The 26,355-nt window shown below is 38.3% G+C and overlaps 1 protein-coding gene across 1 annotated transcript in view; it reads left to right on the forward strand.

Moving 5' to 3' along the window:
- Positions 1 to 26,355, forward strand: part of EML6 (EMAP like 6) — a 246,867-nt gene that overhangs the window by 177,897 nt on the left and 42,615 nt on the right. Inside the window, exons 17-27 of the mRNA XM_067565157.1 lie at positions 6,619 to 6,712; positions 10,435 to 10,535; positions 12,952 to 13,154; positions 14,180 to 14,291; positions 15,044 to 15,171; positions 18,248 to 18,389; positions 19,108 to 19,260; positions 19,538 to 19,669; positions 24,604 to 24,692; positions 25,834 to 26,010; positions 26,133 to 26,334. Of these exons, the coding sequence (XP_067421258.1) occupies positions 6,619 to 6,712; positions 10,435 to 10,535; positions 12,952 to 13,154; positions 14,180 to 14,291; positions 15,044 to 15,171; positions 18,248 to 18,389; positions 19,108 to 19,260; positions 19,538 to 19,669; positions 24,604 to 24,692; positions 25,834 to 26,010; positions 26,133 to 26,334 (1,533 nt within the window). The remainder of the gene's footprint in view (positions 1 to 6,618; positions 6,713 to 10,434; positions 10,536 to 12,951; positions 13,155 to 14,179; positions 14,292 to 15,043; positions 15,172 to 18,247; positions 18,390 to 19,107; positions 19,261 to 19,537; positions 19,670 to 24,603; positions 24,693 to 25,833; positions 26,011 to 26,132; positions 26,335 to 26,355) is intronic.

Below are 26,355 nucleotides of genomic sequence, written 5' to 3' on the forward strand. Positions count from 1 at the left end.
TCTTGAACTGTGGGCACCAGAACTGGGCACAGTATTCCAGTAGCGGTCACCCCCATGTTAAATATAGAAGTGGTTGACTAATATACTCATGCTAGCATATATAAAATCATACTAATATATATTATCAACACTATTATATATATTAGTATGCATTAAGCACCAATGACATTAAGCATAAATATTGTAACAATAATATAGCCTAAACTAACTTAAACCATAATCCTGTTCACTTATACTAAGTATTCCATAACTCCTTGCATTTGTGAAGTAAGCATGTGGCATAAGCAGATAGGAAACTTGTCAAAATAAATTCAAAATCAATACATTCATTCTGTCTTAGTACAAGCTACGGATCCCAGGATCATATTAGCTCTTTTGGCCACAGTGTCACTTAAGAGCTCATGTTCTGCTGATTATCCACCACGACCCCCAAAATTTTTCAGTCACTGCTTCCCAGGATAGAGTCTCCCTTTCTGTAAGAATAGCCTATATTCTTTGTTTCTAGATGCATATGTTTATATTTAGACGTATTAAAAAATGCATATTGTTTGCTTGCACCCAGTTTACCAAGTGATCCGGATCATTCTGAATCACTGACTTGTCCTCTTTGTTATTTACTGTTCCCCCAATTTTCGTGCCATCTGCAAACTTTATCAGTGATGATGTTATGTTTTCTTCCAGGTCACTAATACTATATTAAATAATATAGGGCCAAGAACTAATCCCTGTGGGACTCCAGTGGAAAAACTCAATTGACGATAATTTTCCTGTTAACCATTACATTTTAAGACCTATCAATTAGCGAGCTTTTAATCCATTTAATGTTTACCGTGTTAATTTTGCATTGTTCTAGTTTTTTTATAAAAATGTTATGCTGTATCAAGTTAAATGCTTTAGATACCTAAGTACATTACATCAACACTGTTACCTTTATCAACCAAACTTGTAATTTCATCAAAAAAAGATATCAAATTAGTTTCACAGGATCTATTTTCCATAAACCCATGTTGATTTTCATTAAGTACATTGCCCTCCTCTTATTATTTATTAATTGAGTCCTATATTAGCTACTTCATTGTCTTGCTTGGGATCGAAGTCAGACTAACAACCCTATAATTACCTGGGTCACCCCATTTATTCTTTTAATAAATTGGCAGAACATTAGCTTTTTTCCTGTTTTCAGGAAATTGGGCAGTTCTCCAATACTTATTGAAAATCAGCATTAATGGGCCAGCTAGCTTCTCAGCCAGCTTTGTTAAAACTCTTGCATGCAAATTATCTGAATCTGCTGATTTAAAAATATCTAACTTTAGTAGCTTCTGTTTAACATCCTCCAGGGATATGAATGGAATGGGAAGAATATTATCATCACCATGTGATGAGACTACATCAGCTGTTTTTCCCCAAATACAGAACAAAAATATTTATTGAACACTTCTACCTTTTCTGCATTATTATTGATAATTCTACAATTTCCATCACGTAAAGAACCAGTGCCATTGCCAGGATTCCTTTTGTTCTTAATATATTTTAAAAACTTCTTGTGTCCTTAATTCTGCTAGCCTTAGAGTTCTCCTTGCATTCCTTTGCTTTCCTTCTCAATTTTCTACAATTCCTTACTTTTGATTTATATTCACTACTATCAGTTGATCTCCTTTCTTCTATTTGTTATATATTAATTTTTTTAAAATGTCAGCTGCCTTCATGTCCCCACTAAATCAGCATGGCCTTCTTCCTCAATTGTGGAATTATGGCTTTCTGGGCATCTAGTAAGGTATTCTTAAACTATTCCCAATTATCATTCACATTTTTCTGATTTAAATTCTTCCTGCCAGCTGATTTGGCTAAAATTGTTTTCAGCTTTATGAAATTGGCCTTATCAAAGCACCAAGTGTATATACTACTGGTCTGGACTTCATTGTGCTTGCCTATTTTAAATATGATCAAGTCATGATGATGGGCCTGAACTACCATTAATTTTTAATTCTGTCGTCAGTTCCTCTATCTCTTAGAACAAGGTCTAATAAAAAATTCCACCATGGTGGTTGCAATACTTTTTGATTTGGAACATTGTCATCTCTAATGTTAAGAAATTCCAAGGAAGTTTTAGTACTGGCAGAATGAGACCTCCATCATATGTCACTCAAATTTAGGACCTCCATGATCATGCAGCTTTTTTCCTACACATTGTAGATAAGTGGGTAAGGGGGTTTCATCCTGTTTCCTAGTGTGATTTGGTGGTCTGCAGCAGACACCAACTAATATCCCAGCTTTATCTGTCAGGACATTGATCCATAAGCATTCAAGATCATTTTCTTCTGAGTTATCAATGACTCAGAAATAGGTAATGTGATTTTTGACAGAGTGCCACTCCCCCTTACATTCTGCCCACTCAGTCCTGTCTAAATAGGTTATAAACATTCCAGTGGTGTGAATCATCACATTAGTTTTCAGTAGTACCAACTAGACTGAATTTATGCTCATAAATGAGTAATTCCATTTCCTCTTGTTTGTTACCCAGGTAATTCAAGAATTTCTTCTCTTCATGTTCTTTGGCTCCTTGATTAATTTTGTTCTCAACATCTGAATTTTGTGCTGAGTTCTCATATCTTCCCTCTTCCCTGTTGAAGCTGTTCCACTTTGGATAAATAAATAGTCATTGAGCAGGAGAGAGAGAATGGCTGTCTGGGCTAGTAGTTAGAGCACTCACCTAGGCTGTGGGAGATCTAGGGTCCAGTCGCACTACTCCAGTGACTTGAATTATTTAATCCAACATATAATAGTTTCAACAGGAAAAACTGAGGGAGACCCACATCAGAATATCCTATAGTCTTTCATTCACAGAATAGAAAACCTGAACACTTAATTCAGGCTTTCTGAATTCCAGTGAATTTCTAGATGCTTAGGTATTGTGGTGCACAGCATCACAGGGTCTAAATGCCTTTGTGAATCTAGCCCTCTGTCTCTCAGCTCCCCAGCTGTCAAATGAGAGAATAGTACTGCCCTATTTCACAGGGATTGTGTAAGGTAAAAATACATTTTAAAAGATTGTGAAGTACTTAGATACTATTGTAATGGTGGTCATATAAGTACCTTAGATAGAAAACGTGATAGTTAACACATTTTAAAACATGACCTGTTTTTCTAGTCTAGACATGGCCAGTACATGTAAGATACAGCTTGCAGGGGACAGGTTTAAGTGATGGGCTGACAACCACATGGGTGTGAGATCCTTGACAATTGGTTTCACATTGTCAAGATCTGCAGTGTCCTGTACTCTGCCCCCATTCTCACATTCATCCACCTATTAGTCAGTTGCTGTAACAATCACCTATATGCCTTCTTCCACATGCTCCCCTATGATGGTCCAGCCTTCCTGAGCCTCATCCTCCAGGCCCATTATTTATCCACATCCTCCGGGCCCCATCCTATTCAGATTTAAGTCCTTCTTGAACATCTGAGTCTGTTGTTACCCATAATTAATCGTGTTGGTTTGTATAGAAAACTACTTGTATAGTTCCCCTTCCCTGAAGTATATTTACTTTGCTGTTTGTCCATCAATGAGCTCCTCAAGGCAGGCATCACCCCTTCTTGTGTGTCTGGAAAGTGCCTATACACATCATGGGTGCTATCATAAATATATAATGATCTCCAGAACAATAGAAATGTCATAATGGATGTAGGAGCTGTCCTGGTGTTGTAGGTACTTAGTGCCACAAATCTGGGTTAATGCAGGGGGGAGAAGGTATGTTTTGCAAACCGTTACTGGATTTTTTTGCACAAAGGTCTGTTTCCACTCTCAGATGGTACAACAGATACACACATTTTTTCAGACACATTCATTGCATCCTGTCCTGAAAATTCTGCCTACAAATTCCTAGTTCCAAATTATGCAGATACCCATTGCAACTCCTTCGTTAAAGTGTTCTGTTTTGAGTGTAAAGCAGGAATGTTAATAAAGAATTGTGACAAAGAAACATTTCTCTGTTGCTAGTCAATACAACTTGGAAACAAATCCTATTCCTAGCGTACAGCCTGATAACCAGATGTGTGCTTAGTAGTGAACTAAATGAATTCTTACCCACATTCACAGAGCAGTAGCTGAGCTGTTTCAGAGCTGCTGCTGCATAAACCTGTGTTCTCCTTCAAGTGATTGCCCACCCAAATTCCACTCTAGGTGCTCACACACTCCAGGCACACGAGATTGGATTCTTTTTGAAAAGCAGCGTCCGTTGAGGCAATGGCTGCGCTCTGTGTGCCTTCACATCCACTGTAGTCTCATGAGAGACTGTTGAAATAGGAGGTAGACTCCCTGCTACAACTCAGAGCAGTAGAAGAAGTGTCCTTAGAATTCAGAGAAAAGGGCTTTCATTCCCATTACTTCCTAGTTACAAACAAGAAAGTGGGGTGGAGACCCATCCTCAACATTGGAGGTCTCAACATGTTTATTCATCATTTCTAATTCTGTGTCATCAGCTAGCTTCCATAATACCTTCCCTGGATCCTCTGGACCAATTTTCAGCTCTCAACCTTCAGGATACTTACTTTCATACCTCCATCCTCCCCCAGCTCACAGAAAGTACCTGAGATTCCTGGTAGGAGCATCTCAATACCAATACAGAATCCTACCTTTTGGCTTCTCAACAGCTCCTCAGGTCTTCACTGAATTCCTGGTTGTAATGGCTGCACATCTTTGTAGGTGAGGACTATAGGTTTATCCTTATCTAGATGACTGGGTGGTTCAGGGAAAATCCCTACAGCAGATAACTGACTCAATTTATTAGATCCTCCATCTGTTTGCCTCACTGGGGCTAAAAGTCAACAAGGAAAAATCCGCTTTGACCCTGACTCAGACCATCGAGTTCATTGGGGCAGTATTACATTCCAAATGATGATAGGTGTCATCAAAGCTCATGACGGTTCTGAACAATTTACTTACTCTGAAGCAATCTGGACTTTGTCAGTTCAGTCAGGGTACATTTAGCAGTGATCTCAGAAAATCACCCTTCAGTGCAGGGTTACACGGTATTTCACATACCTCAATGGAGAGATTTTTTTAAGGGTTTCACCCATGTCTTCCCACCAGTTTTATGTAGCTTCCCTCTTCCTGTGACCTCAACTTAGCTCTCAATTGATTAATGGGACCCAACTCCCTTTGTACCCATGGCAACCTGCTTTCTTTACCATCTATCAATAAATTTAGCCTTTCTGGTGACTAATCCCTCAGTTAGGAGAGTGGCAGAAATTCAGGCCCTCATGCAGTCCCATTTTACACTATAATTCATAAAGATAAGGTCAACGTTAGGCTGTACCCCCTAGTTCCTAAGGTAGTTTAGGATTTTCAATTCAATCAATACATCTACCTATCAGTTTTTTCCCAAAACCTTATTCCACCCCAAGCAAAACAAAACTTGATACCCTAGACATGGTGAGGGCTTTATAATTTTATTTAGAAGTCATTTAGATGCTCTCCCAAACTATTTGTGGCTTTCACAGAAAGGGTTACAGGGCAACCTATTTCCACCCAGTAGTTATCTAAATGAGTTTCAGATTGTATTAAGACTTGCTATCAGATAGCTAAGAAGTATCCTCACAGTTACATTAGAACCCATTCCACTAATGCTCGAGCACTAATGCTCTGCTGCTTGTTTGGGTAATATACTAATATCTGAAATATGTAGGGTGATACCTGTAACTCAGTGAATGCATATATTTCCCATTATTCCCTGGTACGGGCTTCCAGATTGGATGCCAATTCTGATAGCGCAGTCCCACAGTCATTCTTTAAGTAGGACTTTCTATCTCAAGGCTTGAGATAACTGCTTGCTAGTCACCAAGAGTGGAAGATGTGTTGGCAATCACTCAAAGAAAGAATGGTTACTTTACAGTAACTGTGATTCTTCTAAATGTGTTGTCGACACAGATTCCACGATCTACTCTCCTACCTTTAGGACTAATTCCGAGTCCTATACATATGGGTTTCTTACTGGTGAAAGAAGTGAATGGCAGTTGATGCCACCCTGCTCCTTTATACCCTCAGCTATGGTGATTGTGAGGTTATGCAGGATGTGGGCCTGGCCCCAATGGAACTGCTATTCAAAAATAAACTGATCTCACATGAATGAGGTGCATGCATGCCTAGAGTGGAATATGTATGGACAACACATCTTGAAGAATCACAGTTACTTTAGAGTAAGTAACCATTCTTTCTTCCTTGATCCCCGGGGTCAATCAGCCAATGGACCAGATAGTTACACACAAGACTTGCACCTGGTGTGCTGTTAAACCTACTCTCCATGGTAAAGTGAATGTTCCTCTATATAGCTGTATAAATCCTTGCACGTTTCCCAAATCCTAACCTCAACCCTGCACAATACAACTGCACCATTCTGCTGCATTCAAGGCCCTTTGTGCCATGTCAGAGGATCAGGAATTGTAAAACTACTTTCAGTGTAAAAGTACTTGAATATGTATTTGTTGCCCACTGTAAAACATTCAATTTGTAGTGTTATCACTGCTTTGAAATTCAATTAGCAGTATATTTGTTGTGTTATACAAGCTGTTATCTTTTCACTTAATGAAGTATCACCTCTGACGTTGTGTATTGCTTTTGTACAGCTGACGGAAAGTGTTTGGCATCTATTGGATTAGATGATAATCACACCATTGTATTTTGGGATTGGAAAAAAGGAGAAAAGATAGCCACAACAAGGTAAGAATGTTTCCAAGTGCAAACATGCACTGTGATGATCACAGCATATTTCTGGTCACCATTTTACATTGTTCTGTATAATATTAACTAAAAATTTTAAGATATTGTTTGCAGGAAAAAAGATCACATCTTACTGAAAATTAAGTAATGTTTTGGAAGATCTAGGTAAAAAACATTAGGATATATGATTTATAATTAGAAAATTCTGTAAGCTGTTTCTTCCAGGAGCTCCCTATCCTTTCTGTGAACAGTGCTGCATTAGAATCTTAATAAAAAAGAATAACCAGGGGCGTGTGCAGCGCTTAAATTCCAGTGCTTTTGGAGGGGCACGTTCTGTGCCCCTGCCAGGGGCTGGAGGAGCTGTCAGCTCCCACTGGGGCTCCAGGACCGGAGGAGCTGTTGTTATCCACGGTTCTCTCAACCCAGAGCTCTTGGTAACTTTACTCTTTGTGAGGTGGTGTCAGGAAAGAAATCAATGGAGACATGACTGTCCGACTGGTAGATGTCTGTGTGATCCGTCCGTGTCTAGGGTAGCCACCTGAAAATGCCAAGGTCAGGGCAGGCTGTAAAAGGAGAGCAGATTCTCCCAACACTGGTGGGTGACACTGAAGTCAGATTTCCCAACCAGCCACAAACAGTGCTTCTGATTCCCCACACTAGTTATCAAGAAGCCAAAATAAAGATATACACAGCCCCCTTTACTGCATTTCAGTCTCTGACTCCCAGTCAGCCACTAGGTCCAGTAAAGAGACCAGTTATTTAAACTCTATTTAAACCAAAAAGGTTTCTCCTGACCTCAAAGGGTCAGCCACAGTACCAGATCAATATAAGTTTAGATCTTACCCAAAATACCATGCTGCCAGCCAATCCTTTAGTAAATAAAACTAAAAGTTTATTATAAAAAGAAAGAAAGAAACTATAAGAGAAATGTTAAAGGATTAAAGCAATCAGATACATAAAAATGATTTTAAAGTCTATATATATCAGGTTTCTAGAATAATTGTGAAGTTTGCAGGCTTGTATAGTCCCTCTGGTAGACATCTAGTACCTGGATGGGTCTCAGTCCTTTGTTTCACAGCTTCAGTAGATGAGTTGACCCAGAGGTGATGACTGAAAGACAGACTAAAGACTGGTGACTGAAGACAAAATGGATCCCAGGCAGCTGCCTTTTATGTCCTTTGATCTGTGTCATGCTGCTTGTGGAATTTTAGAGGAACCAAAATGGAGTCCAGAGTCACATGTGTAAGTCCCGGTGACTCATCAGGTATATCCCTGGCTTCTCCCCCTGGGCCCCTTGTACCTGTGAATTTCTTAATGGGCCATTAAGCAGGCTATCGCTTCTGGGGTGTGTCCCAGACACAGCACAATTTGAAATACAGATATATCAAACATATCCATAACTTCCATTACACATGTAACACATGAATATAAACATTATCATCTTACTTAGCACATTATAGCCTTTCTAACAGTATCTGACATGGCATATCTCGTATGAATTATTATGATTTTGACATATTGATGTTAAATAATATAATAAATCCCTTCCCCCCCCCCCCCCCCCCCCCCCCGCCAATCCAGCCAGCGTGACACCCCCAACGCGAGATTGGTGTAGAAGGGAGTAATCAGAGCTCCTGAATACATCTCAAGGGTCTCCCTAATCCAGCCAGCGTCACCTGTCCCTAGTATAATACAAGAGTGCTCTCATTATACTTTATTAAGACATGTCCACAACAGGTTAGTAAAATATCCCCAACCCTCAATAATTACCAAAGTTTGGTGTGGCTCTCAAGTGGCACAGCGGCAGCCTTCCAATGGCCAATCTTCTGTCTGCCAGTAGGGACCCTACCGTGCATCCATGAAGAGATCCGACTAGTTCATACTTCTCCCCCCTTATTTATCCTTGTTAGTAGACAATAACGTCAAAAAACGCTAAAACTTGTCAGACAAGCAATTTCAAAGACAAGACAAGAGGTTTCTTCAGATTATTAATTAGCCAAATGTGTTCTTGCAGAGTCAGCATGCCTTGAGGCCCTGACAAACACATCCAGAGGATAAATATAGATAAGCTTCTTGTTTTTCTCCTAAAACACAGACCCCCAGCACTTTCAACAGAGACTTCATTAGGGAGGGGCCCAGGGTCAGGCAAAGCCTGAGCAAGATGCTCCCTTCCCTCCTGGCTCAGTAATGCTAAGGCTAGGGCTGCTTATTTGGCTGCTATTAGCAACAAATATGATAGTGTAGTATTAATTATCAGTGGTGGTCCCTGGCCTTTTCCTAGTCTATCAAAATCTCCCTGTACACTATCAGCTCTTGCCAGGGTCCCGGGGTCTGGAGGAGCTCTATGCATGCTCCTCCGCTAGGGCTCCAGGAGTTGAGGAGCTCATGCGCCCGCCCCACCAGGGTCCCAGGGAACAAAGGAGCTTGCCCACCCATCCCACCAGGACCCCAGGGGTTGGAGGAGCACACATGTTCACCCCATCAGAGCTCCAGGGGCTGAAGAAGATCTGTGGAGAGACCTGGCCCTAGTGTGGGACTTTAATCTAGTCCTCTTGAAACTGGTGGATGCTCTCTTATCAGCATGTGCTCATTGCCCTATCTCTTCATGAAAACGATCTCCCTCTTCACAATTGCGTCTGCCAGGAGAGTTAGGGAGCTGCAGGCTCTGATGGTAGATCCCCTTATACAGGTCTCCATGAGGCCACATCTCAGATTTCTTCCTAAGGTAGTGTCAGAGTTCCTTTATCAATGAGATCATCCATCTACCTGTGTTCTTCCCCAAACCTCATACTGGGAAAATGAAGCAAAGGCTGCACATGCTGGATGTACACAGAGCTGTATCGTTCTATCTGGACAGGACAAAATCCTTCAGAAAGTCTCCAATGCTGTTTCTGGCTTATGCAGAAATAATCACGGGGCAGGCTACATCTACATAGAGGATATCGAACTGGATTGCCCAATGCATCAAGACATGTTACTGACTAGCAGGCTGACAGCCGCCTGGCAGAGTACTGGCCCACTCTACTAGGGCACAGTCCACCCTCACTGGCTTCATTAGCAAACCTGCAATCCAGGATACTTGCATGGAAGCAACATAGTCATCCATACACATGTTCACCAAGTATTACACATTGGCACAAGCAGCCAGGGACAATGCAAGATTTGGAAAATCCGTAATGCAGTCCATGCTCACAGAGACTCCTTGTACCTGCCCCAAGTGAGAGCTACTGCTGGGGAATCACCAGCTATGATATATATATATACACTGACAAGTACTCACAGAGAAAGAGATTACTTACCCGTACAATAACTGATATTCTTTGAGTTGTATAGTCCAAATATATATTCCATGACCCACCCATCTTTCCCACTACTTTGGAGTCCTGATGTCCTGGGCTTTCCCAGCAGCAAAGGAACTGGATGTGGCAGGGCAGCTTCACCCTTTAAAACCTTGCTAGAATGCATGAGGAGAGGAAGGCTGCATGTACCATCCGAGAGGATACTGCTGACTAGAAAATTCTCTGAGGCATGCACACTAAATCTGCATTCACCAGCTGTGGAATATATATACAAACTTCACATCTCAAAGAACATGAGTTACTATATAGATATTACTCATTTACAATTGGTTTTATAGAAAATGGTAAAACATTAAAAAAATGTATACAGTTATTTATTTAAAATGTTTAGTCCTTTTTTTACTGTATGTTTGTTTATTGCAGGGGCCATAAAGATAAAATATTTGTAGTGAAGTGTAACCCACATCAGGTAGACAAACTAGTCACAGTTGGAATGAAGCATATCAAATTTTGGCAACAAGCAGGTACTGTATTGTGTTAATATTTTAATTCATTTGTATATCAGGAGTCTAAGTCTATCAGAAGTTTCTAGTAATCAAAATACTGTAGAATTGCAGAACCTACTTCTGGGTCTGTAAATGATCCCATGTTCCTTTCCTTCTCTTTGGAAGCCATCTGCTACCAATAGCTGTGTTCACTCTACTCATAATACTAAAAAGACTCCACTGAGCATGCCTCCTTGGCTCTCTGAAAAGATGCATTCCTGTGACTTGGCTGAGTCACTTGGCCAAATGCAGAGACAAGATGCATCAGAAGCCAGCTGGTAGTTAAGAGTCTTAAGGACCTCAAGTTGGACTGCTAAAAATGGTAGTGTTTGAATTCCAGCTATAGATGTACTACCTCTGTAATCCTCATGTTTTCCAGATAGAAATTTCTTTAGTCATCAGAAAGATATGGCAGCCTTGACTCAAATTGCTGGACTGAGCACCCAGGTTTGTGAGTGGCCTCAAAACATCTACTGCCTGGAAAAGAATGGAGACTAAATATTTTGCATAAGTTGTCATGGTTTAAATTTATCCCATGGGCCAAAATGTTTCTATCGCCATGTCATGATGTTGTTTCATAGTAACACAGTATCATACCTATGTATGAAACACACATAGGATTTTTACCAGCTTACATTCAGTTCAGAACATTTTTTGTTCTGCAAACTATTAAACAAGTCTTGCAGACTGTGGGAGTGACCATTCATTTTGACTGTCCTGTCAAAGTTAGGAGAGATGGCAAACTATGTGGACTTGGTTTTTGAGTAAGGATTTTGACTGACCTGCTCTCCAGGACCATTACTCTCATATTCATGAAGTACCAAGTTAAGTAACTTTGGATTTGGCTCTGTTAAGATCAATAAAGATAGGCAGTACAGGGACAGCTAAAACTAGAATTGAAGCTAACTGAGAATGACATAGTTTACAAGAAGCCATGTTGATTTATAAAGCCAACATGGTTCAGGTACCAACAGATTAAAGAAGACAAGATTATATTATTTTTAGTTATTACTGTAGTAAAATAAAAGCACATGCAGTATTATTGTTCAAAGTCTGGTATGTGTAGTCACATTAAATAGTACCTTTCTCCATAAATAGACTCATTGGAATAAATAACGAGAGTTCTGTAGCACTTTAAAGACTAACAAATTTAATTTCAGCAGGCATAAGCTTTCGTGAGCTTCAGCTCACTTCCTCAGATGCAGTTGGTAGAAATGATACAGCAAAAGGTAACATATATAGTAGGCAACATTTACATATCCAAGGGCATAGATAACAATGGGGTAGGTGGATAAAAGCTGGGTACTTGAGTCCTAATGACAGCCATTGAGTAGGAGGTGAGAATGAGTGATCAGAGCAAATTACTTCTTGTAGTGAGATAGCCATTCCAAATCCCTGTTTAAACCCAGTTTGAATGTGTCAAGTTTGCAGATAATTTCTAACTCAGCAGTTTCTCTTTCAAGTCTGTTTTTGAAGTACAGCAATTTCTCCAAAAATACTTCAAAAACATTGTTATCTATGCCCTTGGATATGTAAATGTTGCCTACTATATATGTTACATATTTGCCGTATCGTTTCTACCAACTGCATCTGAGGAAGTGAGCTGAAGCTCACGAAAGCTTATGCCTGCTGAAATTAAATTTGTTAGTCTTTAAAGTGCTACAGAACTCTCGTTGTTTTTGCTGTATACAGACTAACACAGCTACCCCTCTGGAACTCTTCTACATTGGAATAAATGAGACTTATTGTGGAGTAAGCCACTGCTCATGATAAGAGTATCAGAATCTGGGCCTATATGTGTAAATTGAAGCAAATTCATCAAGTTCTATATTATTTCCTTATTATTCCAGTACATATTATATTTATATTTTTGTCTAGGATCATTCTTTGTGCTCTTAGGCCCAAGCTGTGACCTCTGTAGCAAGCAAATGCTTTTGGCACAATATGGCTCAGTATGGTTCTCAGGCAGTCAGGTGAGAACCGAATCCTCCCACTCAGTCTGCTCCATGTCCACTTTTACAACCATCATACTATAGTAGCTTCTGCATTGCCGTGCCTACCTCCACAGGGGAAAAGGAGATTTGGCAGGTGGATTTGTGGAGCACTTGATCCACCAACCAGGCCCTGACTTTCTCTGCCTGATCTGTCCCCAAGACTCAGCAGCAGCTTGAAATAATCACGTGTAGAAGCTGTCTGCACAGCTTTGGGGGGTATGATAGCACTACATGAATTTCCCACATTCTGCTGTCTCACTCTTCATTGAAATTCCAACATTACTATTGCCTGCTTGGTAGTCTACATTCACAGTAAGTTATGGAGACACGATTTTTGTCCTTCAGAGCACTGAGGATACAAACCGAAAATGTAGTAAGACATAATGTCATTCATATTACAGGAGGGGGTTTTACATCCAAACGAGGGACCTTTGGAAATATTGGGAAACTGGAAACTATGATGAGTGTTTCTTATGGGCGAATAGAAGATCTAGTTTTCTCTGGAGCTGCTACTGGAGACATTTACATCTGGAAAGATATTCTGTTGCTTAAGACAGTGAAAGCCCATGATGGACCAGTATTTGCTATGCATGCACTGGATAAGGTATTCATCTTATATAGTCTGTTTTCTGTTCATTGTTTTCTTTACAATTCAGGATTTTGAAAATGCATAAAGAGGGAGTGTATATACTAAAAGAGACACTTGTGGTTTTGTTCAGAAGTACATTGTGTGATGCTAGTGAAAACGATGTGCTTCAAAAAACATGAATGTGTCTGTATCAGCAGAACAGATTACAGTAGGTGAAATAGGATGTGGCTAAAAACACAAAATGTAATTAACGATAATGAGCTGTAGTGTTTTGTGGTGATATGCTCCTTTACCAACATTTTATGTATTGTCCTATGATCAGTAGCTTTCTAAGCTGCACCAAAATACTCTAACTCTAAAATATACAGAATTCACATTTGCTGTGTACACATTTCTCTCATTTCCATGGAGGCATGCAGAGTGGCAAACAATATTTTAACCCTCCATCACTGCCACAAAAACTGTTTTACGATGAAACTGTTCATGGATTGGGAGCTCCCATGATAGCACCAATACCTTTTTCATTAGAATATCACCCATACAAGAAAAACTTTCAACATCCTAGGATGATACTGTTTTCGAGATAGTTTGGATAACTGGCAAAACTATTTATTCTTTCTTGTAGTGTCATTAGTAAATTCTTACATAAAAATGTGGTAAATTATATTTTAATTTCTACCACAAAAATTTGCTTTTTTTAAAAATATAGTTAAAGGCAGGGGCTAAATTGTGCCCCCAGATATTCACAAACTACTTGAAGTCATATATGCTTATCCAAGCAAACAGTTTGGTCCTAGGAATTATAGTTGTAAATGTTTGTAGGATTGGGCTTTAGGGTAGGAGTTGTCTGCACCCTCTTCCCTTTATACCTGTGTGCAGGACATCTGTAATCTGACCACAGATTTTGGGTCAGACTCCTAGGCAAAACAAAGAAGAAGTTGTACTGTAACTTGATCAATATAGATATGTCTCATTGTTTGAATTAACATTTTCATGTAGAAGATGGGTGTCTAAATACATTTTTCAAACTGTTTGTGCAGGGTTTTGTAACAGGTGGAAAAGATGGAGTTGTGGCACTTTGGGATGATATGTTTGAGAGGTGCCTGAAGACATATGCTATTAAAAGAGCAGCCTTATCCCCTAGCTCTAAAGGTATAATTTTTCAGAATGTATCAATAAAGGATATATGCATGAGGGTTAGTAAAATGGCATGAATAAGTGTCAAAACCTTACCAAAACAACCAGTTGACCAGTTAAATTCTCCCCTTATTTTCATGACATTTGGCTTTGGTTTTGTATAAGTAACAGTGTTTGGGTTTTTTTTTTAAAAGTTTCACACACTTATTTGTCCAGTCATTACAAAATGCATTTTCTGTGTATAACTAGCTCTTCAAGTGCCCCACTCTACATGGCTAAATTGCTGAGTAGAAACATACTCTCTGTAAATTTAAAAGACCAGTGAATTGTGTTTTTATTGACACGGTATCTTTCTTCTGTAATGGATTATTGTCAGGTGTTAGTTTGGATCATATGATCATACCAGACAAAGTCTTCAAAATAATATTTACAGATATTCATGAAACTAACAGCTGTATTGCTAAATACCTGAGCACCTTAAACAATTAAACACAATTATTTACAAAATAATAAAATATCTGCCTTTAAATTATCAATAAGAAAATCTCCTGTACAATACAGAATAGCACAAACCCCTCATTCTCAACTAATACATAAATTCACAGGTCAGTGAACTGTTTGACCAAACGAATATATCTTACATATTATGGCGTGACTATATTAAATAGATTTTGATCATAGATAATGTACGGTACGATACTAACTGAGGCTTTTTTTGTTTTGTTTTGCATATAAGAAGTTTAAATGCACCTCTTTTAATCCTTCAGGTTTACTTTTGGAAGATAATCCCTCCATTCGTGCCATCACCTTAGGACATGGACATATACTAGTAGGGACCAAAAATGGAGAGATACTTGAAATTGATAAAAGTGGCCCCATGACTCTGCTTGTTCAGGTACAATACTAGTCTTCTTCATCAAATAGCTTATCAGAATGCAAGAATTCCTAAGATTTCCCTGATTGCTCTCTTTTTGTTTTCTTTAATACTGTTGGCCAGTTATTCGCCATCCTTCCTTATCACTGTTCATGCAGAAACTGATGTACAGTAGGACCTTGCTGATTCATCCTGATGAGTTGGAGACCTATTGTGAATTGCTGAATTTTGAAGGGGAAAAAAACAAATAAGAATCCATTGCCTTTGAGTCCCATTGAGTCTTTTCATTTACTTTAATGGGAGCTGGACTGGAACTTTAGGAAACATATATAAAATTAAAAACTAAAAAGCAGGGCTAATGCAACACAACATGTAATTTGTTCATTTTATTTTGACACTTGTGATTCAGTTTGTTTATGCTGAAATCAGTAAATGTTATGTTGAAATTAGTAAATATTCTATGTTTTATTTTGTAATGAATGTTCAATTTTAGTAAACTGACAGTTCACTAAGGCAATCTATTACATCTTTCCTGAGAAGTGGAGAGACAGCTGTTTGTATGATTTATAACATGTATGGATTTAGCAAAGTATTTAACGAATTTCTGGTATATATACCCCTGGAGGTCTCTGATGTTGTTTTGTTTTAATAACTCTACCAACTTTGCAGGATAGTACTCCTTTTGTACTGAACATAGTTTAAATTCCCCTTTTGTATGTTTGGATTTAAAAAAAGAAAATTCAAGTATGGCGTTTAAATTTGATCCACTATTTTTTAAATAAGATTTCAGTTTAAGTAGTCAAAAATGTTTCTTTTTTTAGTTTATTTTGTTTTAGTTACATTCTATTTTATTAAATCATAGATATATCTCAGACTCTGTTTTTATAATTTATTGAGTTAATGTCTAATGTTTTTACGAAACATTATTTCTTATCTGGAATACAGTTGTATGAAATTAGTTCCAGGCACGTAAACAACTTTTCAGCTTTCTGCTACTTCTATGATAGTCATAACAACATGGGGGATGAGCAGATGTATTTTGTACTTGAGTTTTAACCAGAACATTTGAAATGATAATGTAGTTCTCATATATTTATGATCTGACAAATACTAAGGTGGTGTGATACTGAAATTGTATGAAAATAACCTGATTGCTCTGGTGAGTTCTGCTGATAAAGAAAAGATATGTGGTGCCTGCATCTAGCATAATAAAGTTACATGAAAATAATGTTTATAATTTATCATCCAGACTAAATTACTGGTATACCTATATCAACTCAAGCACAAATAGAAAATATGTAAAATGTGATCAAGATAGACTGATGAGCCAGTAAACTTTGGTTGTTTTAGTGGAATATTTCTATGTCTACAAAATACAAATTGCTAAAATGAAGTCCATCATTCACAGTAATAAGAAATGAGCTGACCTTGTAGACTCAGATTGGAAGAGACCATTGTGATCAGCTATTCTGACTTCCTGCATAACACAGGCAATAGGACTTCCCCCAAAATAATTCTTAGAGCATATCTTTTAGAAAAAAATCCAATCTTGGTTTAAAAATGGTCAGTGATGGAGAATCTACCACGAGCCTTAGTAAATAGTTCCAAATAGTTAATTACCCCTACTGTTAAAAATGTACACCTTATTTCCAGTCTGAATTTGTCTAGCTTTAACTTCCAGCCATTGGATCATATTATAGATTCCTCTGTTAGATTGAGGAGAAAATATTAAATATTTAATCTCCATATATATACTTACAGATTATAATCAAGTCACCCCTTAACCTTCTCTTTGTTAAGCTAAATAAATTGAGCGCTTTGGTTCTATCAGTGTAAGGCATGTTGTCTAATCCTTTAATCATTCTTGTGGTTCTTCTCTGAACCATGTCCAATTTATCAACATCCTTGTTGAATTGTGGGCACAGTATTCCAGCAGTGGTTGCACCTATGTCAAATATAGAAGTAAAATAACCTGTCTATCCATACTTAAGATTTCCCTGTTTATTGCATGTGAGAAAGATCACTGAAAAGGTATGAGGAAGAGGTAGGCAGCATGGAGTGCTCTTTACTACAGACCTGTCTCCTTCTAGCCAAACTAAAATCTTGGCCTCTCTTTCTGACATTTGACATAGGTCAAACAGAGCTCTTAATCTTTCCACCCCCAAACTCTCTCCCCCATATCCTTTCTTGATCACTGTAGATACCACCACCACTACCCTGTCTGTCATTCAGGCCAGTAACTTAAGCAGCATCTAGTATTGGAAAGCTGCATCCAAACTGGAGGAAGTCCAGAGAAGAGCAACGAAAAAGAGATTAAAGGACTATAAAGACTGACTTTTGAAGAAAAAATTAAAGAACTAAACAACGGCTAACTGCCAGATCATATAGTTCTTGTAATCCCGCAGAAGGTTTAATCCTGCAGTAGGCTTAATTTCTACAGAGTTCATTGAGAATGCTGTCTGCGTTAGGATCTCAAGATAGCTCCCTAAAATGGACATAACTGTCTCCTGTACAAGTATTTGAAGGGTGGAAGAGAGATAAAATGTTTAGGATTGTACAAGGTTTACAACTACTGTGATGGGAAATGAAGGAAGAGTACCTTTAGGCTGATTATCAGAGGCGGGACCTGACAGTAATTTCTCTTAGGGTAAATCTATACTTGGAGCTGGTCGATGATTTCCCACTCGAGGACACATACTTGAACTATATCTGATTGATCTAGTGCACTAAAAATAGTGTAGCCACAGCAGCATGAGCAGTGAGAGGGACTAGCCTCCCAGAATGCATGCCCATCACAGACACTAAGTACATATTCGGGACAGCTAGTCCCTCACATTGCTGTGGCTGCATTTTTAGCCCACTAGCTTGATCAGAACTACTGTGTGTGTCTCCTTGTTCTGGGAATTTATACCACCAACTTAAGGTGTAGACATACCCTTCCTTAGAATGAAAAACATCTTCTGAAGGAGGCGGTCAAAGCCCTATTGCCTGAAACGTTTAAGAGATTAGACAGAGCACTAGAAAATGCACTAGCAGTGGGATGGCCTACAGACATTAAAAGGTGTTATCCATCCTTAAAGTCTATGATTTTCCGTAGGGTCATATGGAAGGGGAAGTGTGGGGCTTGGCAGCTCACCCTCTCTTGCCTATCTGTGCAACAGTGAGTGACGATAAAACACTGAGAATCTGGGAACTTTCCTCACAACACCGCATGCTGGCAGTGAGGAAACTCAAAAAAGGTAACTTTTTCATTTAACAGTATATATTGTAATAGTAATAATACTGCATGGCATTTCTATATTGCCTTCTGTCTGTCTCTCTCAATGCAATTTACAGACATAAATGAACTAAGCCTCTAATATCCCTACTAGGTCAGTATGTAGGGAATAGGAGCATATAGAGAATCAGGCACGGACTGGTAATGTCACTTCTGTGGCCACTTTATCTCTTGTCAGTTTGAAAATTTAAATTACAAAGAGTACATTCCCATGGAAATCCAGGAAAGCATAATTCGTAGTTCTACTTTCACATGATATTTTTGTTTTAAGACATAACAGTTATGCCGTCTCCCTAAGGGTAAGAGGGTATGACTATCCTCCAGTCAAAGGTGTGATTGCAGTTCACTTAGACATACCATGACAACTTTAATTTAACTAGCACATCTACAAATAGCAATGAAGATGCAGCAGTATGGATTCCAGCGTAGACTAGTAACATGAGTGTATATGAGTGTACAGCCTGTGATGGGGTCCATGCCACCACATCTTCACAACTATTTTAGCTGTGCTAGCTAGATTAAAGCTAGTGTCGGTATGCCTACACCTCTGATTGCAGTGTAGACATACTCTAAGAAATGATTAATGTATAGACTTTTTCTGTGGGGAGACCTTCTAGCTGCTGATTTCCTCAGTCCAAAATTATAAACAGTAAGATGTTTCTTTTGAATTTCTTTTCCAGGTGGAAGATGCTGTGCCTTTTCTCCTGATGGGAAAGCCTTGGCTGTAGGGTTGAATGATGGGAGTTTTCTGGTAGTGAATGCTGATACTGTTGAAGATATGGTATCTTTCCATCACAGAAAGGAAATGATCTCTGATATCAAATTTTCACGAGGTGCAGTCAAAAGATAAAATAAGTCGTTTGTTGTTTTTTGGTTTTTTTTTCAATGATAGACTTACAATGGAATATTGAGAGGGGAAATTCGTTTTACATGTGCTCCATGGCTGTTAGATATTTTCCATTCTGATGGGTTTGTACGGAGCCTAGTACAATAGGCCCTTGATTCTGATTGAGTCTTTGAGTGCTACTGGAATAGAAATAAGTAATAATAATAATAATATCAAGAATAATCACATATACTTTAGTTAACTTGGATGTCATTCTTTTACAGATGCAGGAAAATATCTGGCAGTGGCTTCCCATGATAATTTTGTAGATATTTACAATGTGCTTACCAGTAAAAGAGTTGGCATCTGCAAAGGTGCATCTAGCTATATCACACACATTGACTGGGACTCAAGAGGTAAAATCTTTGACCAAATATGTGAATTAAAATGCCTATAATTACAGTAAAAGTAAATGTCAAATGTGTGCCTGTTCCAGTTATGATATAGAAAAACTGCCTTATACTGTCCCTGTGTTCCAACAAAATTGCTCTTATACATCACATATCCTAACTGCAATTCATTTTTAGTGATGGAATGTGTATTTACTTACACCATCTGTGTTAAAGAACGTGGTACTCATTCAGAACATCTGGCTAAAATGTCACTTATGAGTGTAATGTTGCTGTTTTTCTTTACCTGATACTCTGTGATTGCATGCCAGCAACACATGACACATGCCTATTCCACCTCTCATGACTGATTTCCCTTCCTTTTCTCTTCACTGAGCACTACGTGGCATTATTGTTATGAAGCCAGTCAGAGAGCATTACCAACATCTATCATGTCAATATACCATATTGCAATGCAAGACTATTTTCTTAGTCTTTTTCAAACATGGATATAACTTTCCATTATATATCACTTTTTGTTCCACCCCCGTGTGAAATTATGAGGATTTGCTGTATTTAACAAATTTGTATTTGTATTTGGCAAATTTTATGGGTTTTAGCTGCTTTTTTGCTAAATGTGGTTGCACAGTCCTCCAAAGCTGGTTAAACACAATGTTTTTCAATTCTATCTGTTGAACAGTCTTCTGGTAATTGAGCATCATGTTTCATAATACTGTCCAATTCTAACTTTCTGAAAGGTTTAAAAAATACCAAAGTTTTGAATAAGTAAGGAAGCAAAAATTGGTATGCATTCCTGTCTATGGAGATTTCTGATTGTGGGAAAATTCCAACAAATCTCCATAGACAGTCATGTAGACATCCAGGGGAATGTGGTGACCTACCAGTTTAAAAGGACTTAAGTGTGATTACTGTTTATTTACTTCCTCTAATTTATTTAGGAAGTTTTTTGCCCTTTTCTCGCTCTCTCTCACGTGGCATCAGGCATCAGGACCTGTTTTCCTGATCAAGAAGGGCTGAATGCCACTCTTTTTGGAGTCTGTCATTGTTACTTCTGATTTAGCTGGGTTAGGCTGATGCAGTCTGACAGTAGAGACTTCTGATCTTATCATATAAGCATTCAGGTTCTGCATTATGACTATCATACAAGCATGATACACTGCCAGTATACTCTCCAATTCTAAACCTGCTTTCATTATCAGCTCTTCAATCCTTAAATACTAGAATCCCTTCATCTAAGCCAATTCTAAACAGTTATTAGTTCTTGAGCTACCTCCTCCTTTTTCCAACTTCTTCAATCCATTAACTGGATTGATTTACTTGAAAATATTTCACTTTCTGACTCTTTCATACATGTGCTTTGTACAGTACCAGACACCCACCTCACTATTTGAGGCTCAGGGATGAGGCTAAAACAAAAGCATTCAAGTAAGCTTCCCTTTGATCTACTCTTATATTAAAGAACATATATAAGTTTGCAAGTTATCCAACATCCCATTTGTCACATCTATTCCGTCAAGAGCAACAATTAGTGAATATTTTACCACTTTGAGGGATATGTCTGACAAAAGAGGAAGTGAAAAAAAGACAATGAGTGAGTCCTTTCCATAGGTACCAGTCTAGTGAAGAAACGGAATATTGTACTTGCACCAAAATCCCACTTTGCCGTGTGGAAGGAAGGGTGTAGCTAGCAGACAAATAGAAGTGATATGCAGCTTATATATTTTAATTTTTCTACATCGGACTCTAGTGTGGGTCGGGCTCTGTGCATTTTTATTAAACCTGGACCAAGATAATACATTGTCACTTTTAACTAGTTAAGCTTTTTGGAGCATGGACCATCTTTTTGTTCTGTGTTTGCACAGCATCTAGAACAATTCGGTCCTGGTCAATGACTAGGGCTCCTTGGTGCTATGGTGATACAAATAATAAAAACTTGTTTTACAATACCTGTACATCAGATTCTGGGATATGATGATACATGTGTAACACTTCTTGGGGCACACAGGGCAGTGAGTCCTCCTTGTTGCCACTTGCCTCCAGCTCAAGGGAGTCTTGCCTTTGCCAGCTGGGTGATAGCTCCCTAACTCAGCCAGTCTGACAGCCACTCTCCTCTGAACTATACTAGCCTGCCTTTGCCCTGCAGGTTGACAATAGATGCACCCCAGCATTCAAATCCCTTCAAAGTGTCCTCCTGTGATCTGCCCCTGATTACTGGATGCCAACAGAAATTCCAGTCTTTTGTTTCCAAAGTAACAGTGTACCCCAGTTTACCATTTGCCCACTGCTCCTGTATCATGCACTGCATTTGGGTTCAATTATATTAAAGTAAAAGGAAATTTATTGAAGAAAGAATGGAGATTCAAATAGAAACAAGTGTGAGTGATGGAAACAAACAAATGGTTACATATAAAACGAAATCATAAAACATGAACTAGGGCCTACACTGAGCAATTGTTACTTTTCCTATCTAATAAAGCAGATTCTTACCCAAAAGTTCAGTCTTTGGCAGTGCTTGCTAGCCCCAAGGAACTAGGAGTCAGTCTTTCATGAAGCAACCCTGCTTATCAAGGCACCTTCTTAGTGAATAGACCCCCCACCCCAAGTCTTTCTCCATCCTGTGATCTACTGAGTCTGTCTTTTGTCTTTATTCATGGACTGGGCAAACCCCTTGCTGTCATATTGTTCCTTTTCACTTCCAAGTGGTTTTGATGTTTTTCCAGTTTGTCGTTGATGTTTTTCTATTGACTTTTATGGGTTGGTGCAAAGGTGAGCAATAGGACAATACATTACGCAATTGGCTAGCCAGTGAGGGGTGGCAACTCCCTCCTGCTTGAATGGGCCATCACTGAGACATAATTACCTGGCGACTCACTTTTACTCCAAGAACCATAAGGGCATAATTTTCAATATAGTTACATTATTTTAAATATTACCCATACACACATCTTGCAATGATTATGAGTATTAATAAGTTGCAAGCTTTCAGTAGAGACCTTATATACTGTCCTTTATGGATAAATACAGTGAAAGTGGTGTATTCGGTGTAGTGAGTTTGTAAGCTCTGAGGCAGGAGTTGCTTGCAAAGAAGTGGGAACCTTTTGACAGTGGGCACCAGTGGGCCTCTGTGTCACAACTTGTGTAGCAGATAATGTCTGTCCTAAGAATAGAGACACTGAAATCCCTATAAGTATCTTTTGGAGATGATCCATTTGTTATAATTTTGAAAGAACACATATGAAAGAACACTATTAGCTCCACTTTTGTGGTTATTTTACTCCGCATTATTTCTATTACTAGTTAAAAGATGGAGGCTAACATTCTTTTCCATGTCATCTTTTGCCTTGTCCCTGAAGCTCATAATGATTTCCCCCCATTCCACTCTGTATTTGTAATGATCTTGAAAGCAGTATGGCTTTCCAAAAGATATTGTCTACTCTCTGCATCCACAAGTTATTTGTTCATTTACATAATAGAGAAGAATAAAGTAGATGTTCAGATACTACAGTGATGGGCAGCACTATAACCTCCTCCCTGCACCAAAAAATAGATAGAGTAATCCCTACATGGCATAAATTAATGAGTGAAATTATATGACCCGTGTTATGCTGGAGGTCAGACTAGATGACCTCCTGTGCCCTTAAAATATATGGCCTCATATTGTATTCTTCCTTGATTGGGTCCTGTCATCATCAATGACTCCAGCAGAACTGAACATAGCTCTTGGAATAATGGGCCACATCCTCAGCTAGTGTAAATCAGCTTTACAGAAATTACACCAGTTTACACTGGCTGAGGATCTGGTCCAGTGTTTCTTAGTTAATAACCATTTCCCTTATCAAAGGACTCTATATAGATGCTGGCATACCTCTTTTAGAATAAATTCAAAAGTGGATTTTTTTTTAAATAACTTAATTTTAGACCAGATTTTAAATTTCTGGGTACTGCCTTCAATTTCTGGTTCAGACTTACATGAGAGGGTGTTCCCGATTACATGTGGGCAGAATATCCAGGCAGCACACATGTAGCTGATAACTATATCTGCCTAGAAGTAAGTAAATTTTTTGCTTCTGCTTGAAGGCTCTAGCACAGGACATAAGGGAGGGTGGCGGATTTTTAGAACTGCCAGGGATCAGGTAAGCCATGAACAACCAATAAATATATGAAGTTGTCAGCTCTTTGAATTGCTACCTTACGTTGTTTTTCCTCTATCAGTTGAAAGAAGTGAAGCCGCCTTTCAGCCCCGGAGCATCCCAGCTCTTTATAGATCAAGGGAAGCTCCAGAGTCATTTTATAGTGGCCTACAGGACTTCTGTAATTTTTTAGCAATAGATTTATTTTAGAAATCTGTCTATCTTGCAGTTTCAATTATATCATATAACTCAAATTTAAGGCATAATTTTAATTTTTCCTGTTTCTCCCTTTCCTGCCCAATGGCTTACTAATGTACATTCAGTTTCACACAAGCCTGCCTAAATGTTTAACTTTTTTAAAATCATTGTACGGCTGTCTTGTAAAATAATCATGAAAATTACTTGTGCAGGCATAAAATCTGTTCATCTTCATTTACCATGATGATGAAAACACTAATAAAGTATTACTTGCCTTGGGTGACTAGAGTTTTGCAAGGTTATTTATATGGAATCTCACATTTAGGACTTGATCCAGCAAAGTGCTAAGCACCTCTGAGGTCACTCAGCACCATGTGTGATTATGCCCATAGTCTGCTTTTTGTGAGTAGTATTTAAACAACCATTTTTAGAAACAGAATAGGATTGTATTTGTATGAATGCTTTATAGGACATTCTTATCGTTATTTCACAAATAGCTATGCAGAATGTACATTCAAGTTTTTCATAACACCTTATAATTCAATAAAAAGCGAACTTCATAATATTCCAAATCATATATAAATACATAATAAACTTGTATTTCACATACAGGAAAGTTACTGCAAGTCAATTCTGGTGCCAAAGAACAACTATTTTTTGAAGCACCAAGAGGAAAAAGACATATTATAAGAGCTGCTGAGGTATGGATCATTCTAATTACATTTTTTAAATACTTCACTGAGGGCTAACTTCAAGGTTTTATATTGTGAATGTTGTTATTTGATACTGCTGAAAATTAGTGTATTACTTACTTCAATGGTATGTCTTGTTCATATACCTTCTCTCATGCTACAGTGCTTTTAAGTTTACAAAGTGCTTCATACACATTAGTGAATCTTCATGACAGCCCTATGAAGTAGGCCTTTGTAAGTATTATAGCTTACAAATGTTACATATACAAAAGTTAATCCTTACAATGGATGTAATTAGAATTGCTTAATTACTCAGTATTATACCTTTCATAGCAGCTACATTACTCTAAGCACTTAACAAACATTAGTATTTCAAAATCAGAACCATTTTAGATAAGCACTTAATTCAAATCTGATCAAATATTGTAAATATTGTGGGTGAGATTTTCAAAAGTAGTTGGCATTGAACTAACTTTTCTCTCCCATTAAAATAAGATGAAAAGTAGATTAAGAAGTGCAGAATGAAATTGCATGAGTGAAGAAAAGACACCACCAAATTTTCCATCACCTGCAATATCTGCAGGTGCATCCATTTATTATTTTAGAAGAAATGCAAATATATATTTGTGCATTCCAGACACGTAATTCTACATCACTTCTTCGCATGAATGATCACTTGTTTTGTATGTAATGTGTGTGCAGGCAATTTAATTGCAGTTTAGGAAGCTACTTTTAAACATGTGTGGCCTGATTTTAAGGGATGCTGAGCACCTGCAACTCTCAATGACTTTAATGAGAGCTGCCAATATTCATCACCTCTGAAAATCTCTAAACTGTTTAAATCCAAACTATCAATGATCTCTCCCTGGAGAATAAAAAATGTATAGCAAAAAGTAAAATTCCAGGAACTGTACCTTGTAGTGTAGCAGTTTTAATAAAGGAGATAAATTATATTTACCGTAAATCAGCTTGAAATAACACAGTTGTAAGATAACAAAAACAAAAAAGCATTTTGGCCAAGCCCATATGCAAGTTGATCTGTCAAAACTAGTTTGTTAGTATCATAGTATAAGAGAAAAATATAACAGAACTAAAGCAGTGTATTGAACATTTGTCAAGATGACTTTGTTTTGGGAATTTTTGTTTCCAGATAGAGAAGATTGAGTGGGATACCTGGACATGTGTTCTTGGTCCTACTTGTGAAGGAATCTGGCCCATGCATAGTGATGTCACTGTTGTAAATGCAGCTACTCTGACTAAAGATGGTTCACTATTAGCTACAGGAGATGACTTTGGTTTTGTGAAGCTTTTTTCATATCCTGTAAAGGTAATAAATGGTATTTACTAATCAGATTAGAAGCCATGTTGGAACGGGAAGTGGGAAAAATACTGTAGAAAAATATGAAAAATGAATAGTTTAAATGCTAATGTGTATTCTTTATGTTCCAGGGCCAACGTGCGAAGTTCAAGAAGTATGTGGGTCATAGTGCCCATGTGACCAACGTTCGATGGTTACATAATGATTCTGTGCTACTGACTGTAGGTGGTGCTGATACTGCTTTGATGATCTGGACCAGAGAGTTTGTGGGCATCCAGGAGAGTAAACTGGTTGACAGTGAGGAGTCAGATACAGATGCAGAAGAGGATGGAGGTAAAAGGGGTATATGAAAAA

Source organism: Emydura macquarii, unplaced genomic scaffold (assembly GCF_026122565.2).
Source record: "Emydura macquarii macquarii isolate MOO-44397 ecotype Brisbane River unplaced genomic scaffold, CSIRO-AGI_Emac_v2 contig_2676, whole genome shotgun sequence".
In the NCBI taxonomy this organism is placed as follows: Eukaryota; Metazoa; Chordata; order Testudines; family Chelidae; genus Emydura; species Emydura macquarii.